This window comes from Catharus ustulatus, chromosome 4, assembly GCF_009819885.2.
Source record: "Catharus ustulatus isolate bCatUst1 chromosome 4, bCatUst1.pri.v2, whole genome shotgun sequence".
Lineage (NCBI taxonomy): Eukaryota > Metazoa > Chordata > Aves > Passeriformes > Turdidae > Catharus > Catharus ustulatus.
The window spans coordinates 25,313,591-25,327,416 of NC_046224.1; the positions used below are offsets into that span (position 1 = coordinate 25,313,591).

The following is a 13,826-nucleotide window of genomic DNA, read 5'->3' on the forward strand; positions in this document are numbered from 1 at the left end:
CAGTTTTCATTATTGTTCTTAGCTGGATTTTCTTTTGCAAGTGACTGTCCTTTTCACTATCTTGAAGTAGATTGCAGGGCTCAAGATTAAGAGGATTGGCATAGCCACAGTCTGGGATGCACTTCTGTGGATTTCCTTGTGATGTCATCTAGGAACATAACCTTCTTTTCTTTCCCATAAGAAAACCTTGACCCTATTCCAGCAGCTGTTCTAGAAGTGAACAATTTTCAGCTAATACTAGTTCAGCTAATATTCTTTCTAGTTAATTCTTTTGTAGAGGTGTCTCTTAGCAGCTGCATTTTTTTTTAATCAGAAGATAATTGAACACATGCTTGTATTTTCTGAAGCGAAGATTGGGAGCCTGAGTGTAGGCATCAGCCAGCCAATAAAGATGGTGAAGAGTAGCTTGAAGCCCTTAATAAAAGTATATTGGAGCTGTGGAAATTGATAGTGATACAGTTGGGTTTTACTGGATGGGTGAATTTTTATCTCCACATAGAAAAGCAATGGGAAAAAGTAAAGTTTAGTTTCTTCTTCCTCCTGTCACTATCAGATCTAGCTGACTTCTGTTGAGGAAAAAAAATTTGTTAGTGTCCATCCATCAAGGTGATAGTTTCATCAATGCTTGGATGTCACTGTGGCATAGTGGAGAAACTTGGGGCAGGGAGTTCCGACTTTCTCCTAGTGCTACTGTTCATGTTTGTGTCACAGAATATTTGTACTCCAAAAACAACTCAAGCAGTGGTATCCTGAGGTTTGGGTTTTGTCATGCCTTTTACTGTGCTTGTTCAGTTTACAAGCAGATGAGATTTTTCTGATCATCGGTTATGACAGTCCTGCCTGTAACGCAAGAGTGAAGCTGGGCTTTTTCTCTATCTGTGACCCCTTCTGGATTAGAGTTAACTCACAGTTGACTCTACTGGGCTAGCAGCTAGAACTCTTGTTGTTTTTCATTCTAAGCTAAGCAAGTAGAAGCGTCTGAAATTCACTTCTAGATTGCTCTTCCAGTGCTGCCATCCAGGGCATCAGTAGAATATGTTTGGGATTAAGTTTGACTCCATCACTCAAACTTCCTGTAGTGAGCTGATGCTTTCTTTTCCTTCCTGCTCCTATCCCTGCACAAATTTTGTACAGGAGTCGACATCTGTGTAGAGATGAAGCAAAAAGGATCCTGCAGCTCCTCTCATTTATCCTGTTCTACCCAGATGTTCTTTGTATGTCCCAATGCTTCTTTTGTTTGTGGGAGAATTTTAATGCTCTTTCCTATGCTCTCTCTAGTGGACCGTATTGTTGGGCTGGATCAGGTAGCTGGTATGTCGGAGTCAGCATTGCCAGGGGCCTTTAAAACCAGGAAGGGAATGTTCCGGACAGTGGGACAGCTCTACAAAGAGCAGCTGGCTAAACTGATGGCTACCCTGAGGAACACCAACCCCAACTTCGTCCGTTGCATTATCCCCAACCACGAGAAGAAGGTAAAGACAGCTGTAACAGCACAGTCCATGCATTCTTACATGGGCGTCCTGGGGTGTGTGGCTGGGTTGATGGCTTTTGTCAGGTTGTACAAGAGATATGGAAGGGGCTCTTTTTTCTCAGAGTATTTTTTAAGGTCATCCTGAATAACTGTTTTTCAACATTACTAACATTTTGGAGATTGATCTTTGCAGTTCTTAAGGTGGCTTAAAAGCTTTCCATTGCTTCTAACTGGAAAAGAGAAAACTGTCTGCTTTACAAAAAGAGAGGGGGAGAGGCAAGGGGGTAAGCCCTTTTTGTAAAAGCTTTGTGGTGTTCATAAAATATACATTTTCCTCACTAGGCTGGAAAACTGGACCCCCACTTGGTCCTTGACCAGCTTCGCTGTAATGGAGTGCTGGAGGGAATCCGTATTTGCCGTCAAGGTTTCCCCAACAGAGTTGTATTCCAGGAATTCAGACAAAGGTGAGCCCTAGAAAACAATCTGAAGCAGTCTTTAGCCTGGCAAAGTTAAGACATAAATACAGAAATGGAAATCTTTTATTGCAACTAGATTGCCAGTTTTTTGAAGACTACACCTTGGTATTTCCTAGCACAAAGCCTCTGAAGAGCATTTTTGAGTTCTCCAGTAAGGATGTAGTTAGAGTGAGGCATAGAGGACTCTTTTAAAGGCTACTGCTTCATATTCAGCTGCTAAATTCATAATGGCATAGGAATGCATACTGATTTCTTTTGTTTTGTTGTTTTCAAATACACTTGTGTGACTAGTCTGATGCTTTCTTGTTTTCAGATATGAAATCTTAACTCCAAATGCAATTCCCAAAGGATTTATGGACGGAAAGCAGGCTTGCGTGCTGATGGTAAAACATCCCAGAAACTCTACTTAAATAGAATAAACTTTATGGATGTGGTTTACAAGTTGGAGTTGTGCATGCTAAATATAACTTGTACTCACAGACCAAAATTCCAAAGTCAAATGTTTTGTCTGAGAGAAGGGTACAGAAAGCTTCCTCTTGGCTTCATGGATGGAGACTTTTGGCTTTTGAGATTCAATAATCCTAGGCAAAGAGGACCTTTCTGTTTCCACAGATGCATACTTTGAGATGCCAGCAGTATTTGTAGAATCAAAATGCTTAAAAGCTTTAATGCTGTCTTTAGCACGTGCTTTAAGTATGAGCTTCAGTAAACTTTTTGTAATGGCCTGCTGCTGACAAATGCTTTCAGCAAAGGCTCCAATTAGTGTCTGTAGAATTGCCTGCTTCAAAGGGAAAGCTTTGGCTCTAGCTTGATGACTAGACTTGAATTGAACTTGGCTGTAAGGGATTCCCTTTTTTCCATCTTACAGGAGTATAGCTGATTCTTCTTAGCTTAGCTAATATAAGTATTGGCAGCAAATCCTTGGAAGGAAGGTTGAGCTGGGTTGTCTTTTTTTGGCAAAGATAGGACTGAGAAAAAGTAAAGGGGAAAGCTCAACAGATGTATTAGAAAAGGAAGAGGGCACTCAGGACTAGACACGCATTCCTCACAGCATCCTTATCTTCTGGATGCTTGATATGATGCTGTATTAAATGATTCTTTTTGTCATATTTTCTGTCTCTGACTACCTCCATTTGATGCTGTGCTTGGCTGAGCTCTGGCTCCTCTAATTGGGATAGGCCAGGAATTTTTTGGGAGCTGGCAACTTTGGTTTGTCTGAGTGGCTCATTGTAGAGAAGGGCTGTCTTAGAGCCACAAGCCACAAATATGTTTTGTGATGTTTCACATGAAACAGTCTTTGCAGGACATAAATTCTTCTCTCTCTCTTTTTAGATCAAAGCATTGGAGCTGGATTCCAACCTTTACAGAATTGGACAGAGTAAAGTGTTTTTCAGAGCTGGAGTCCTTGCTCATCTTGAAGAAGAGAGAGACCTGAAGATCACAGATGTCATTATTGGATTCCAAGCATGTTGCAGAGGCTACTTGGCCAGAAAGTAAGTACCTTGATTTTTAAAGTACCTCATAAACATGTATTTCTCCCATTCAAGTTTATCTTCAAAAAAAAGGAAATAATTATGTCTATGAATTATTTTTTGTCAGAAAGGTCATGATTTATTTGTGTATAACAGTTGATGGTCTTTTAAGGTTTCCTCATCCCTGTAATGCCAAACTTCTGGCACCTGCAAGAATCTGTGTGCTGTATCCCAGAACTTACCTGAGCAGTAAAGTCTTCCTCTCTGTAAGAGTGTTATACAGCAGATCAGGTATTTGTCAGGAGTGCTCTGAAGGTGCAGATGGAAAAGTCTTAATACAGTACAGATGCAGGAGGTATAGGGTTTCTCTTAAGCTATCAGGTAGGGCTGCAATTGGTACAGTTCTAAGATGAAAAGTAGTATCTGTCAGTCAGGTGGGAAAACACGCCTCTGCTTCAGATCTCCCTTTTTGGAAGTGAAGATAGTAAAGCTTTCCAGAGTAGAAGACATGAGGGAAATTGGATTAAGGGTAAAATACCTGAGCAGAAAAAAAAATTAAAATCAAGAGAAAGTTCGCTGGAAACTGCTGGGTTTTTGGGAGAGAGCCTTCTAAAGAAAAAACTCAGACGTATCTAAGAAAGGGCTTGATGGTGTGAACTGTGTGCTGCTCTGGGTTCCTTTGTCTTATCTCCACTTACTTTACAGAGCCTTTGCCAAGCGCCAGCAGCAGCTGACAGCTATGAAAGTGCTTCAGAGAAACTGTGCTGCCTATTTGAAACTGCGCAACTGGCAATGGTGGAGGTTGTTCACCAAGGTAATAGTTCTCCCTTTGCAATCCCCCTGCAATGAGCAAAGACATCTTCAACTAGATCAGTGTGCTCTGAGCCCTGTCCATGACCTTGAATGTTTTCAGGGATTGGGCATCCATCCACCACTTCTATCGAAAACCTGTTCTAGTTTTTTGCCACTCTCATTGTAAAAAACTTCTTCCCTGAATCTACTCTTTGTTAATTTAAAACCATTACCCTTTTGTCACAACAAGCCTTTCTAACAAGTTTAGCCCCCTCTATTTTGTGAAGCCCCTTTTAGGTACTGACAGGTGCTCTGAGGTCTCCCTGAAGCTTTCTCTTCTCTGGGCTGAACAGCCCCAGCTCTCTCAGCCTGTCGTCATAGCAGAGATGCTCTAGCCCTCTGATCATTTTTGTGACCCTCTGGGTCCACTCCAACAAGTCTGGGCTGAGGACCCCAGACCTGGGTGCAGCACTCCAGGTGGCATGTCACCAGAGCAGAGGGACAGAATTCCCCTCTGGATTCAACCCAGCCAGTTCCTCGATCACCAAACACTCCACGCATCAAATCCATCTCTCTTCAGTTTAGAAAGAAAGCTCTTGTGGGGTACCATACCAAAGGCCTTACAGAAGTCCACCTGTATGACATTGACTTACCTGTGAATTCCCCATTATATGGCAACTTTTAAATTCTCTCACTGTTGCTACTTAACCCTTGAGGGTCTGGAATTTACTAAGTTCTTTCCTGATGTATCCCATCCTGGAGAGGAGAATAAATGGTCTGGGAGCAAGTGTGCTATTGGCAGAGTAGGTGATATCTAGTCCTGTATGATTCCCCCAGTGTTCATTGGTCCTTCAAATAAGACACCTGAAATGTTCTATTCAATGCTTATCTTGAGTGCAAGAGCATTTTTTCCTGTTTGTTATTCCTTATACACATCTCATTCCCGTGGTTTCCCTTTCAGGTGAAGCCCCTTCTGCAAGTGAGCAGACAGGAGGAGGAGATGATGGCCAAAGAAGAAGAACTAATAAAGGTCAGGGAGAAGCAGCTGGCTGCAGAAAACAGACTGAGTGAGATGGAGACCTTCCAGGCCCAGGTGAGTTTTGCAGCTCTAATGTATAGAAACTGTTCTCTCTCCACCTGTCCAACTGCTTGAGACCACCTCCTTTGCTTTCTTGGTCTGGTGGACAAACTGCAAGATTCCAGCTGCCTCTTGTTCACTTTCCATTGCCCTTCTTGCAGCACATTTCCTACAGCAGATCTTTTTGTACAGTGACTACCCATTGCCTTTCTTTAGCCATTATAGGAAAAAAAGTCTCCTTTGGCTGAGTGTTACAGCAAACTGGTTGAATTCAGTCTTGTCATTAATGGAATCCTTTTTGTTTGGAGCACAGAAGGTCGGAGCAGGGTTGGGTTTTTTCTGTAGGGCTGGTAATTATTGTCACTTTTGTAAGGGGAAATGGACAATATCCATATTTCAAATGGATATGGTCTTGAGAAGTTTGTGAATAATTTGTGGTTGCAACATCTGATTTGTGAAGGAGAATATGCACTTAGCTTTCAGTTAACAGCAGGGGACTGCTGTGATGTTTAAAACTGTAACTGTGGAACAGAGGTGCACAGAACTTCACTTAACACTCATTGCTAAGTGCTTTGGTAAGTTGGAGCTTGTCTTATTTCTGGCTTTGCATCCAATATAGCTAATGGCAGAGAAGATGCAGCTGCAGGAACAGTTGCAAGCAGAAACTGAACTGTGTGCTGAAGCTGAGGAGATAAGAGCTCGCCTGACAGCCAAGAAACAAGAACTGGAGGAGATATGTCATGACCTGGAAGCAAGGGTGGAGGAAGAGGAAGAACGGTGTCAACATCTTCAGGCTGAAAAGAAGAAAATGCAGCAGAACATCCAGGTAATGCCTTAGGAACGTTTTCTCTTGTCAGTAAAGAGGATAGTAAGGGTTAGAGCCCCAGCTTGGGGGGAAAGAGGCATAGGAAAATCCATCTGTGGAAACTGCAATAGAATAGCAGTTCTGGTGCTGAGCCTGAGCCTGAAGCATTCAGTCACTTGTCTGGACTGAGCTGTTCCATTCTTGAAGATGATGGCTCCTTCTCAAATAATTATACAAGTCTTTGCTTTGTTTTAGGAATGGCAGTATTCTTTGAAAAATTGCATTGTTTATTCTGCTAGAAAATGTGTTGATTGGCATGTAGTATGTTGCATTAAGTCATGGCAGAGATGTCAGTCTAGGAACACTGATAATACCTTGAAGGAAGGGTGAAGAAACCTTCTATTCTAGTATTGGTGCTGTGTTGTTCCATGGATTGGTGAGCAGCACTGACAAATACCTTGCTTTCCTTTGGGTGTTGTGAAGGAGCTAGAGGAGCAGCTTGAGGAAGAGGAAAGTGCAAGGCAAAAGCTGCAGCTAGAAAAAGTGACCACAGAGGCCAAATTGAAGAAATTGGAAGAAGATGTGCTAGTTTTGGAAGATCAGAATCTCAAATTGGCTAAGGTAAGACTCCTGCATCATCTTCCACAAGCTAAAGATGCACCAGTGTTCCTCTTGGAGAAAGCCACTACAGGCTGACCTTTTCCCTATTACAGGGAAACTTACTAATTAATTCAGTCTTGTCTTTGAGAATTCTGACCTGAACTTTTGAAAGTAACTGCCTGCCTGTATTCTCAACAGTCAGTATTGTATGATATTTAAATAACCTTCACTAAATAATGATCCATGAGCAAACATTTTCTGATGCATTGATATGTCAAAGAGTATCAAGGTATTTTATAAACAGACTTCCCTTTCAGTTTTGAAAGGACTATCATATACAAATCTTTAGTTTAAATTCAACTTTTATTTTAATTCTGTTTGTGATCCCAAAAGGTTTCTTTTCTTTCTGAGTTTCCTTGTAGCAGGAGTAGGCACTCATGACATTGACATTTCTAAGCAGTCAGATCTCGAATAATACCCTGTAATTCTAGCAATTCTTTTGACTCTGCCTTCTCAATTCTGCAGGAAAAGAAACTCTTGGAAGACAGAATGTCTGAATTTACAACAAACCTGACAGAGGAAGAGGAAAAATCTAAGAGTTTAGCCAAACTGAAGAATAAGCATGAGGCCATGATCACAGACCTTGAAGGTAGTTTTGGTTTTTGTTTTTTTTCTTTTTGAGATAAATCCTGTAAAGACCTTGCCTAATAAGTGGTTTCTTGGTAAAATTTGTTGAACTTCACTTTAATTTCTGAAAGAGTTTTAGTCCTCCTGAGTTTCTGAAGGGTTAAAAATTAGTCTATCATGTGTAAGCTATTGATCAGTTTGATAGAGCTGTGTTCTGTCTGGGTGAAGGTTATGTGCCTTGTCAGCTGAGCCCTTGATCTAGATAAAAATCCTCTACAAAGCAGCCAGGCCAATGGAGAAGAGAGGCTGGTTCTCTTTCCTCTCCTGCTGTGGAAGTGTCTCCACTTTTCTACTTCCAGCAGCATCAGTCTGTCAGGGTTAGTTCTTCAGAGTTCTAGAAGGATATTCTTCTGGAGATTACCTGTTTAGTTTCAGTAAAGGCAGAGCAGACCTCGTGTTCAGCATCACTAAATGGGTCCTTATGCCTGCAAGCGAGACTGGCATTTTCTTTGCGTTGTTGCAGTGAAAGTGGGAAAAGGAGGTTTGGCAAAGTGAGGGGAAGGGAAATTGCCCAGATATATTTTGAGGGCAAAATTTGGAGTACAGGCCTGTATAGGTACTGACAAAATAATGCAGTCCAGCTACAGTTGGGACAGTTACCAGGAAAGAAAGTATTGCTTCAGTAGATCTGTTTTTCTGTGCTCATACAGTGTTCTGAGTGTGTGTCTTCACTGTAACTTAACGTGTCCCCATCTCCATCAGAGCGCCTGCGACGCGAAGAAAAGCAGAGGCAAGAGCTGGAAAAGACTCGTCGGAAGCTTGAAGGGGACTCCACTGATCTGCATGACCAGATTGCTGAGCTGCAGGCTCAGATTGCAGAACTCAAAATGCAGCTGGCCAAGAAGGAAGAGGAGCTGCAGGCAGCCTTAGCTAGGTGAGAGCCTGACCTGTGGGGTTCAGGTTGGGAAGCATTTCTGGTCTTGTGGTCACTTGGAATAGGATGAACAGGGATTAATGCAACCTGTGGATGTTGTATTTTAGCCCAGGGACTATTTAAGATCCATATCCTTGGCATTTGAGTTCTTTGGCTGCAGCTCACTGCCATGTTCTCTGTGCAGAACTAGACTGTGGGTGCAATAGGCACTGCATGTGTTTGACTGGAGTAGCAATCCTTAAGCTGGGATTAAAAATTAGTGGCAGCACTCTGTGTCCCTGTGGTAGTTGTTATATTCTTCTACTCAGTAAAGTGTCCACTTTCCAGTGTAAAATGGTGCTTTCTCTTCTGCTTTCTTCTGTTGTCAGTCTCTTTCTGTCCCCTTCTTTAAGGTGAGTAGTTGCACTGTCTCAGGTATGGGGAGATAGAGCTTAGACTTTGTGTAGATCATTTATGGATCAAAGTCTGAATATAACATTGTAGAGCTGCCCAATGCCAGCTTTTCTTGATTATTTTTGGTAGGACAAGTTGTCTTAATTTGTATGTAGTTTAAGTTTGGCTCTGACCAGAACCTTATGTTAAACACAGAGTGGAAGAAGAGGCAGCTCAAAAGAACATGGCCCTGAAGAAGATCAGGGAACTCGAATCCCAGATCACTGAGCTGCAGGAAGACCTGGAGTCAGAGAGAGCATTCAGGAATAAAGCTGAAAAACAGAAGCGGGATCTGGGAGAAGAGCTGGAAGCATTGAAAACAGAGCTAGAAGACACGCTAGATTCTACAGCTGCTCAGCAGGAACTGAGGTAACTCCAACGTGGGGCTGTGTTATCTTTATTTGGGTTTTGTTTTGGCTGTTTTTAATAATTCTGCTGTATTCAATCTCTTACCATAGCAAGTCTGCCATTATCACTGGTTAGCAGCCTCAGTGGGTACAGAAGGAGGTGGTGTGCAAACCCTTGTCAAGACTGCATTACCTCACCTGATGTCACAAAGTTGATTTGCACCCTAACCAAAGTATTAGTGTTACCCCTGAAACACTGGTTACTTTCAGGCTGTTACTTCTTAGGCAGAAATACTGCTGCCAGCTTGCACTTAAGAAGGATGCAGTGCTAAGCGCTACCTTTGAAAAGTATCTTTACAGCCAGAACACACCTTGGCATTTTTGTGCATTAGAGATGCTGTTGGTGGATATACACCTTTGTTTGATTCCCTCCTTGGCACCTAAATGGAATTTGTAAATTTTGCAGGTCAAAGAGAGAACAAGAAGTAACGGTTTTGAAGAAGACCCTGGAAGATGAGGCAAAGACTCATGAGGCTCAAATCCAGGAGATGAGGCAGAAACATTCACAAGCTATTGAAGAGCTGGCAGAGCAGTTAGAGCAAACCAAACGGGTATGTGGAACAGAAAATACAGGGCCAAAGCACCCAACCTCCCTGAAATGACAGTGCAGAGGAGCACAAATTGTTCATGATATTCATACATGTATTCTTCTTCCCTTGGTAGATGGTTTTTCTCCATGAAGCATATATAAAGCTGTTCAAAATACTGGCATTCATTCTTTTTTCTCCTGTTAGGCATGTTATACTGCACAGCCAAGACGTTCATCTCACTGCTAGCACTTGTTAGCTTGTACAACATTTGATTTGGAAATCTGATGGTGCAAGACTTTTTTCTCCGTTAATATCTTCTGTGAGTGTTAGGTTGTCTCCTGATAGTCAGTGGCAGGTTGTTCATCTTGTTTTTTTTCTAAGGAAGCAGTTTGCAACTTAACTGCTAAACATACAGAATTAGCTTGCTTGTTGGAAAAACATGTACTCACTGGATCCTGCTGTATCTAAAGTCTGAGGGGTTTTGTTGCCTTTTCTTTCCCTTTTCAGGTGAAAGCAAATCTTGAAAAAGCAAAACAAGCTCTGGAAAGTGAGAAGGTTGAACTGTCCAATGAGGTGAAGGCTCTTCTGCAGGGCAAAGGTGATGCTGAGCACAAGCGGAAAAAAGTGGATGCTCAGCTCCAGGAACTGCAGGTGAAATTTACAGAAGGTGAAAGAGTGAAGACTGAACTGGCTGAGAGGGTTAACAAACTGCAGGTGAGTGGCATTGGTTGTTTTTTTTTTTAACTTCAGCCCAGGGCTCAAGAGGAAAGGTTGCAGGGTGGTGTCTCCCCATGGCTATTTCAAAAATTTTGTTCATCCTGAGGGTAATGTTCCTACAAACAGCAAATCCATCATTTGCTTCCCAAGGACTATGCAAACTCCTCAGCTCATTTCCAGATCAGGATATTTGACACTCATTTCCAGCAATCCTGAGAAGGTGAAATAACCAGTTGCTGTTTGAGTTTTGTAAGGCTCAAGGAGTCAGAGTGCCTGTGTCCCCTGAAGGCAGGCAGTGGTTTGCACAGCTCTGTGAGCACTCAGCTGCTGGAGCACCTGGAGTGGCACACACAGACATGTGGCTGTGTAACTTGTGTGGGAGACTGTGTCTGCAAGTTTTGTCACGTGGCTGATGGCTCAAGAAGGATGATGTGGGAATTTATGGGTTTCTCCTCCTTTCTTCAAAGGAGCAGCAAATCCCTTAGAGTGACATGGTACATTGTCTTGACCCTCCATAAAGGAGAATGCCATCTTTAAAAGTTGAGCATTGCCAGCATTTTACACGTTGAAGTGTGAAAATGTAATTTTGAGAGTCTAGGTATAATCCTGAAGCAGATAGTATAAAATAGAAAAAAGTTAATTTAATAAAAGATTTTACGATTGCTTACCAGTCTAAAATCTCATATAGGTCTTAAAAAACACAAACCAACCAAAATCAGAAGGCTGTTGCAATACAGATGATCTGAAATAAAAATCTCTCTCCAGCTTCTCATATTTAATTCCTGGGACTGTGGAAATGTGTTCATTCCTTGAAAGATTATACACATGCCCTCCTGTTGAGAGGTGCCTCTGATTTCAGTTTTAGGTCTCATAGCTGCTCACCTCTTCCTGTCTTTGTTTTTGCTGGTGCATTCAGTAACTGATACTCTGATCTCTCCTTCAGGTCGAGTTGGACAATGTCACAGGTCTTCTGAACCAGTCTGACAGTAAATCAATCAAATTAGCAAAGGATTTCTCTGCTCTGGAATCACAGCTTCAGGATACACAGGTGAGAGCTTGGAAACCAAGGCAACTGTGTGTCTGTTACAAATTGGTAAAGGGAGAAATCACTCTGGATGCCGTTAAGTACTGATTATACACCTATTCGAAGGATTGGGTCTGGACTTTCTTTTTTTCCCTAAAGGGTTTCTACCGCATGATATTGAGAGCATTTCTACAGAAACAAGCTGGTTATCTTCCTTCTGCTTTCTCAGCCTGTGGAACATATGTGACTTTCCCTGTCTTGGGCTTAGAAGTCCTGCTCTATCACCTTTCCACTTGAGAGCACTTTAGTGCTTCAGTTGACTGGAATGCTTGTTTGAAGTTCTTGAGATCTTCATAGTCAAGTATTTGACAGGGTTTCTCTATGTATGCACATGTGTGTGATTTCCAATAAATTTTTCATATTAAATAGAAAGTTTTGTTTCCCAGTGGATACTGGGGAAGTGATAGATTCAAATAATTTTGTATTTTTTCAGGAAATAAATCATCCTTAGTCTTACACTTTGGGAAAAACAAGCATTTACAGTTAGCAGAATGTGACTCAAGGTCAAGCATGGAGTGCTAAGAAGGTTGGAAGGGAAAGGAAGGGTGCATCACTAATAAGTAGCCTTGAACAGTCATTGATGTTCTGTCTACTTAGTACTCTTTAAAAAACAGACTCAAAGAGAGGGCACAATGCAAAAATTTTGCATTAGTTTGAAGATTGGTTAATCTTCACAGATCCTTCAGCTCAAGCACTGCAGCATAAGTGAGTCAATGCTGTTGTGCCCTAAATTGGTAAATGACCAGTGCTGTACAGTTCTTCTCAGACCAGAATTGTTTTTAGAGAAGTTGGGCCTGTTGTGTGTTCCTTTGGTACCAGAGTATGAGAGAGATACTTATCAGAGTACAGTCCTATTATTGTTGGGAAAGGTCTGAATACTTTCTGTGCTACTTTGAGGACTTGAAAAAGGACTGTGGAAAAGCTTGTGTGAGAAAGGCTTGTCTAGCAAGGAGTGTACTTTAATGATTAAAGTGTAGGAGAGAATAGGACCCTTCTGAATATTGTTTCTATGCTGACTTACTGAAAGGCAATTATTTAAATTCTGTCTTCAGTTGTCTTATCTGTGAAATTAGTTGCATGCTTAAACTCAACTTCAGAAGCACTCCTGGAGAGAGTGGGTGAGCCTTTAAATCCAACAAGTGGTGCTAAATTCCACTGGGTTGTTTGCTTTATAGGAGCTCCTGCAGGAGGAGACTCGCCTCAAACTGAGCCTCAGCACTAAGCTGAAGCAAATGGAGGATGAGAAGAATGGTCTCAAGGAGCAACTGGAAGAAGAAGAGGAGGCCAAAAGAAACCTGGAAAAACAGATCTCTGTTCTTCAGCAACAGGTACAGAGTCTACATCTTCTAAACCAGTGCCTTTGAGAGAAGGTATGAACATAGGTCTGTCTTGAGAGAAGTAAGATTTAAGTGCAGAATTGACTTCCAGTAACACAACCTTTCCTGGGCAAGGGTGATTTTGCTGATTTGGGTGAGAGAAGAAATGAGATCTCTGATGATAATCATATGAACTGCTTGTAGGTATGTCCAGGAATTCCTTTGGGAATCCAGTCATACAGTATTATCTGAGTGGGGAGTAGTACCTTCAGAAATAACCAGACTCTCTTACTTGAAAGTCGTAAACTTCTGGTGCTGGTAAACTGCACATTACATTTTCTGTGGCTTCATGTGCAATCCTGGTCCTTTAGGCAATAGATGCCAAGAAGAAGATGGATGATGGTCTAGGCTGCCTTGAGTCATCAGAGGAAGCCAGGAAGAAGCTGCAGAAGGACTTGGAGGCCTTGAGCCAGCGATATGAAGAGAAGATAGCTGCATATGACAAGCTGGAGAAAACAAAGACCCGCCTGCAGCAAGAGCTGGATGATGTTGCTGTGGACTTGGACCATCAGCGGCAGATCGTCTCCAACCTAGAGAAGAAGCAGAAGAAGTTTGATCAGGTATGACTTCAGTCATAAGCATTCAGTAGGTACATCTTATTGATAGGTCTGCTTTAAGAATAACAAAGCAATACTGCTTGGAGAATGCGTATTTATCTCTGAACTAAGGCAGAGCACATAGAGTGGAGAAAAAAGCTTTAATAGAAGTAAATTAATTTTGTTCTATGAATAGGAAGTTAAGTAATTTCCTTTTCCCAAAGGGATAACATTTATATCAAAAACAAGATTGAGTTTGAAGTGTTGTTTGCCAGTCATCTCAGAGAAGGTTGAAAATAATAGGTTGGAAGCCTAGGAAGTCAGGAGTTTGTTTACTTGGGGTCAGCACAGCTGTTAGGGATGGGATAGTGTGCTTCATTCTCTGAAGCTCCATATTCTTGATTCCTTCTATCCATGGAAGAACACTATTAAGATGGCCCTGATGAAAAGATGCATGTGTGCCTTGTTTAGCAAATGATGAGAATTTCT

General features: G+C 41.8%; 1 protein-coding gene across 1 annotated transcript in view; it reads left to right on the forward strand.

The window, feature by feature from the left end:
* MYH9 (myosin heavy chain 9) overlaps positions 1 to 13,826 on the forward strand; it is a 69,818-nt gene that overhangs the window by 48,935 nt on the left and 7,057 nt on the right. Inside the window, exons 16-31 of the mRNA XM_033057797.1 lie at positions 1,279 to 1,472; positions 1,814 to 1,935; positions 2,261 to 2,330; positions 3,280 to 3,440; positions 4,125 to 4,233; positions 5,173 to 5,304; positions 5,909 to 6,115; positions 6,578 to 6,715; positions 7,220 to 7,343; positions 8,084 to 8,255; positions 8,844 to 9,056; positions 9,501 to 9,645; positions 10,132 to 10,338; positions 11,285 to 11,389; positions 12,601 to 12,753; positions 13,113 to 13,361. Of these exons, the coding sequence (XP_032913688.1) occupies positions 1,279 to 1,472; positions 1,814 to 1,935; positions 2,261 to 2,330; positions 3,280 to 3,440; positions 4,125 to 4,233; positions 5,173 to 5,304; positions 5,909 to 6,115; positions 6,578 to 6,715; positions 7,220 to 7,343; positions 8,084 to 8,255; positions 8,844 to 9,056; positions 9,501 to 9,645; positions 10,132 to 10,338; positions 11,285 to 11,389; positions 12,601 to 12,753; positions 13,113 to 13,361 (2,501 nt within the window). The remainder of the gene's footprint in view (positions 1 to 1,278; positions 1,473 to 1,813; positions 1,936 to 2,260; positions 2,331 to 3,279; positions 3,441 to 4,124; positions 4,234 to 5,172; positions 5,305 to 5,908; positions 6,116 to 6,577; positions 6,716 to 7,219; positions 7,344 to 8,083; positions 8,256 to 8,843; positions 9,057 to 9,500; positions 9,646 to 10,131; positions 10,339 to 11,284; positions 11,390 to 12,600; positions 12,754 to 13,112; positions 13,362 to 13,826) is intronic.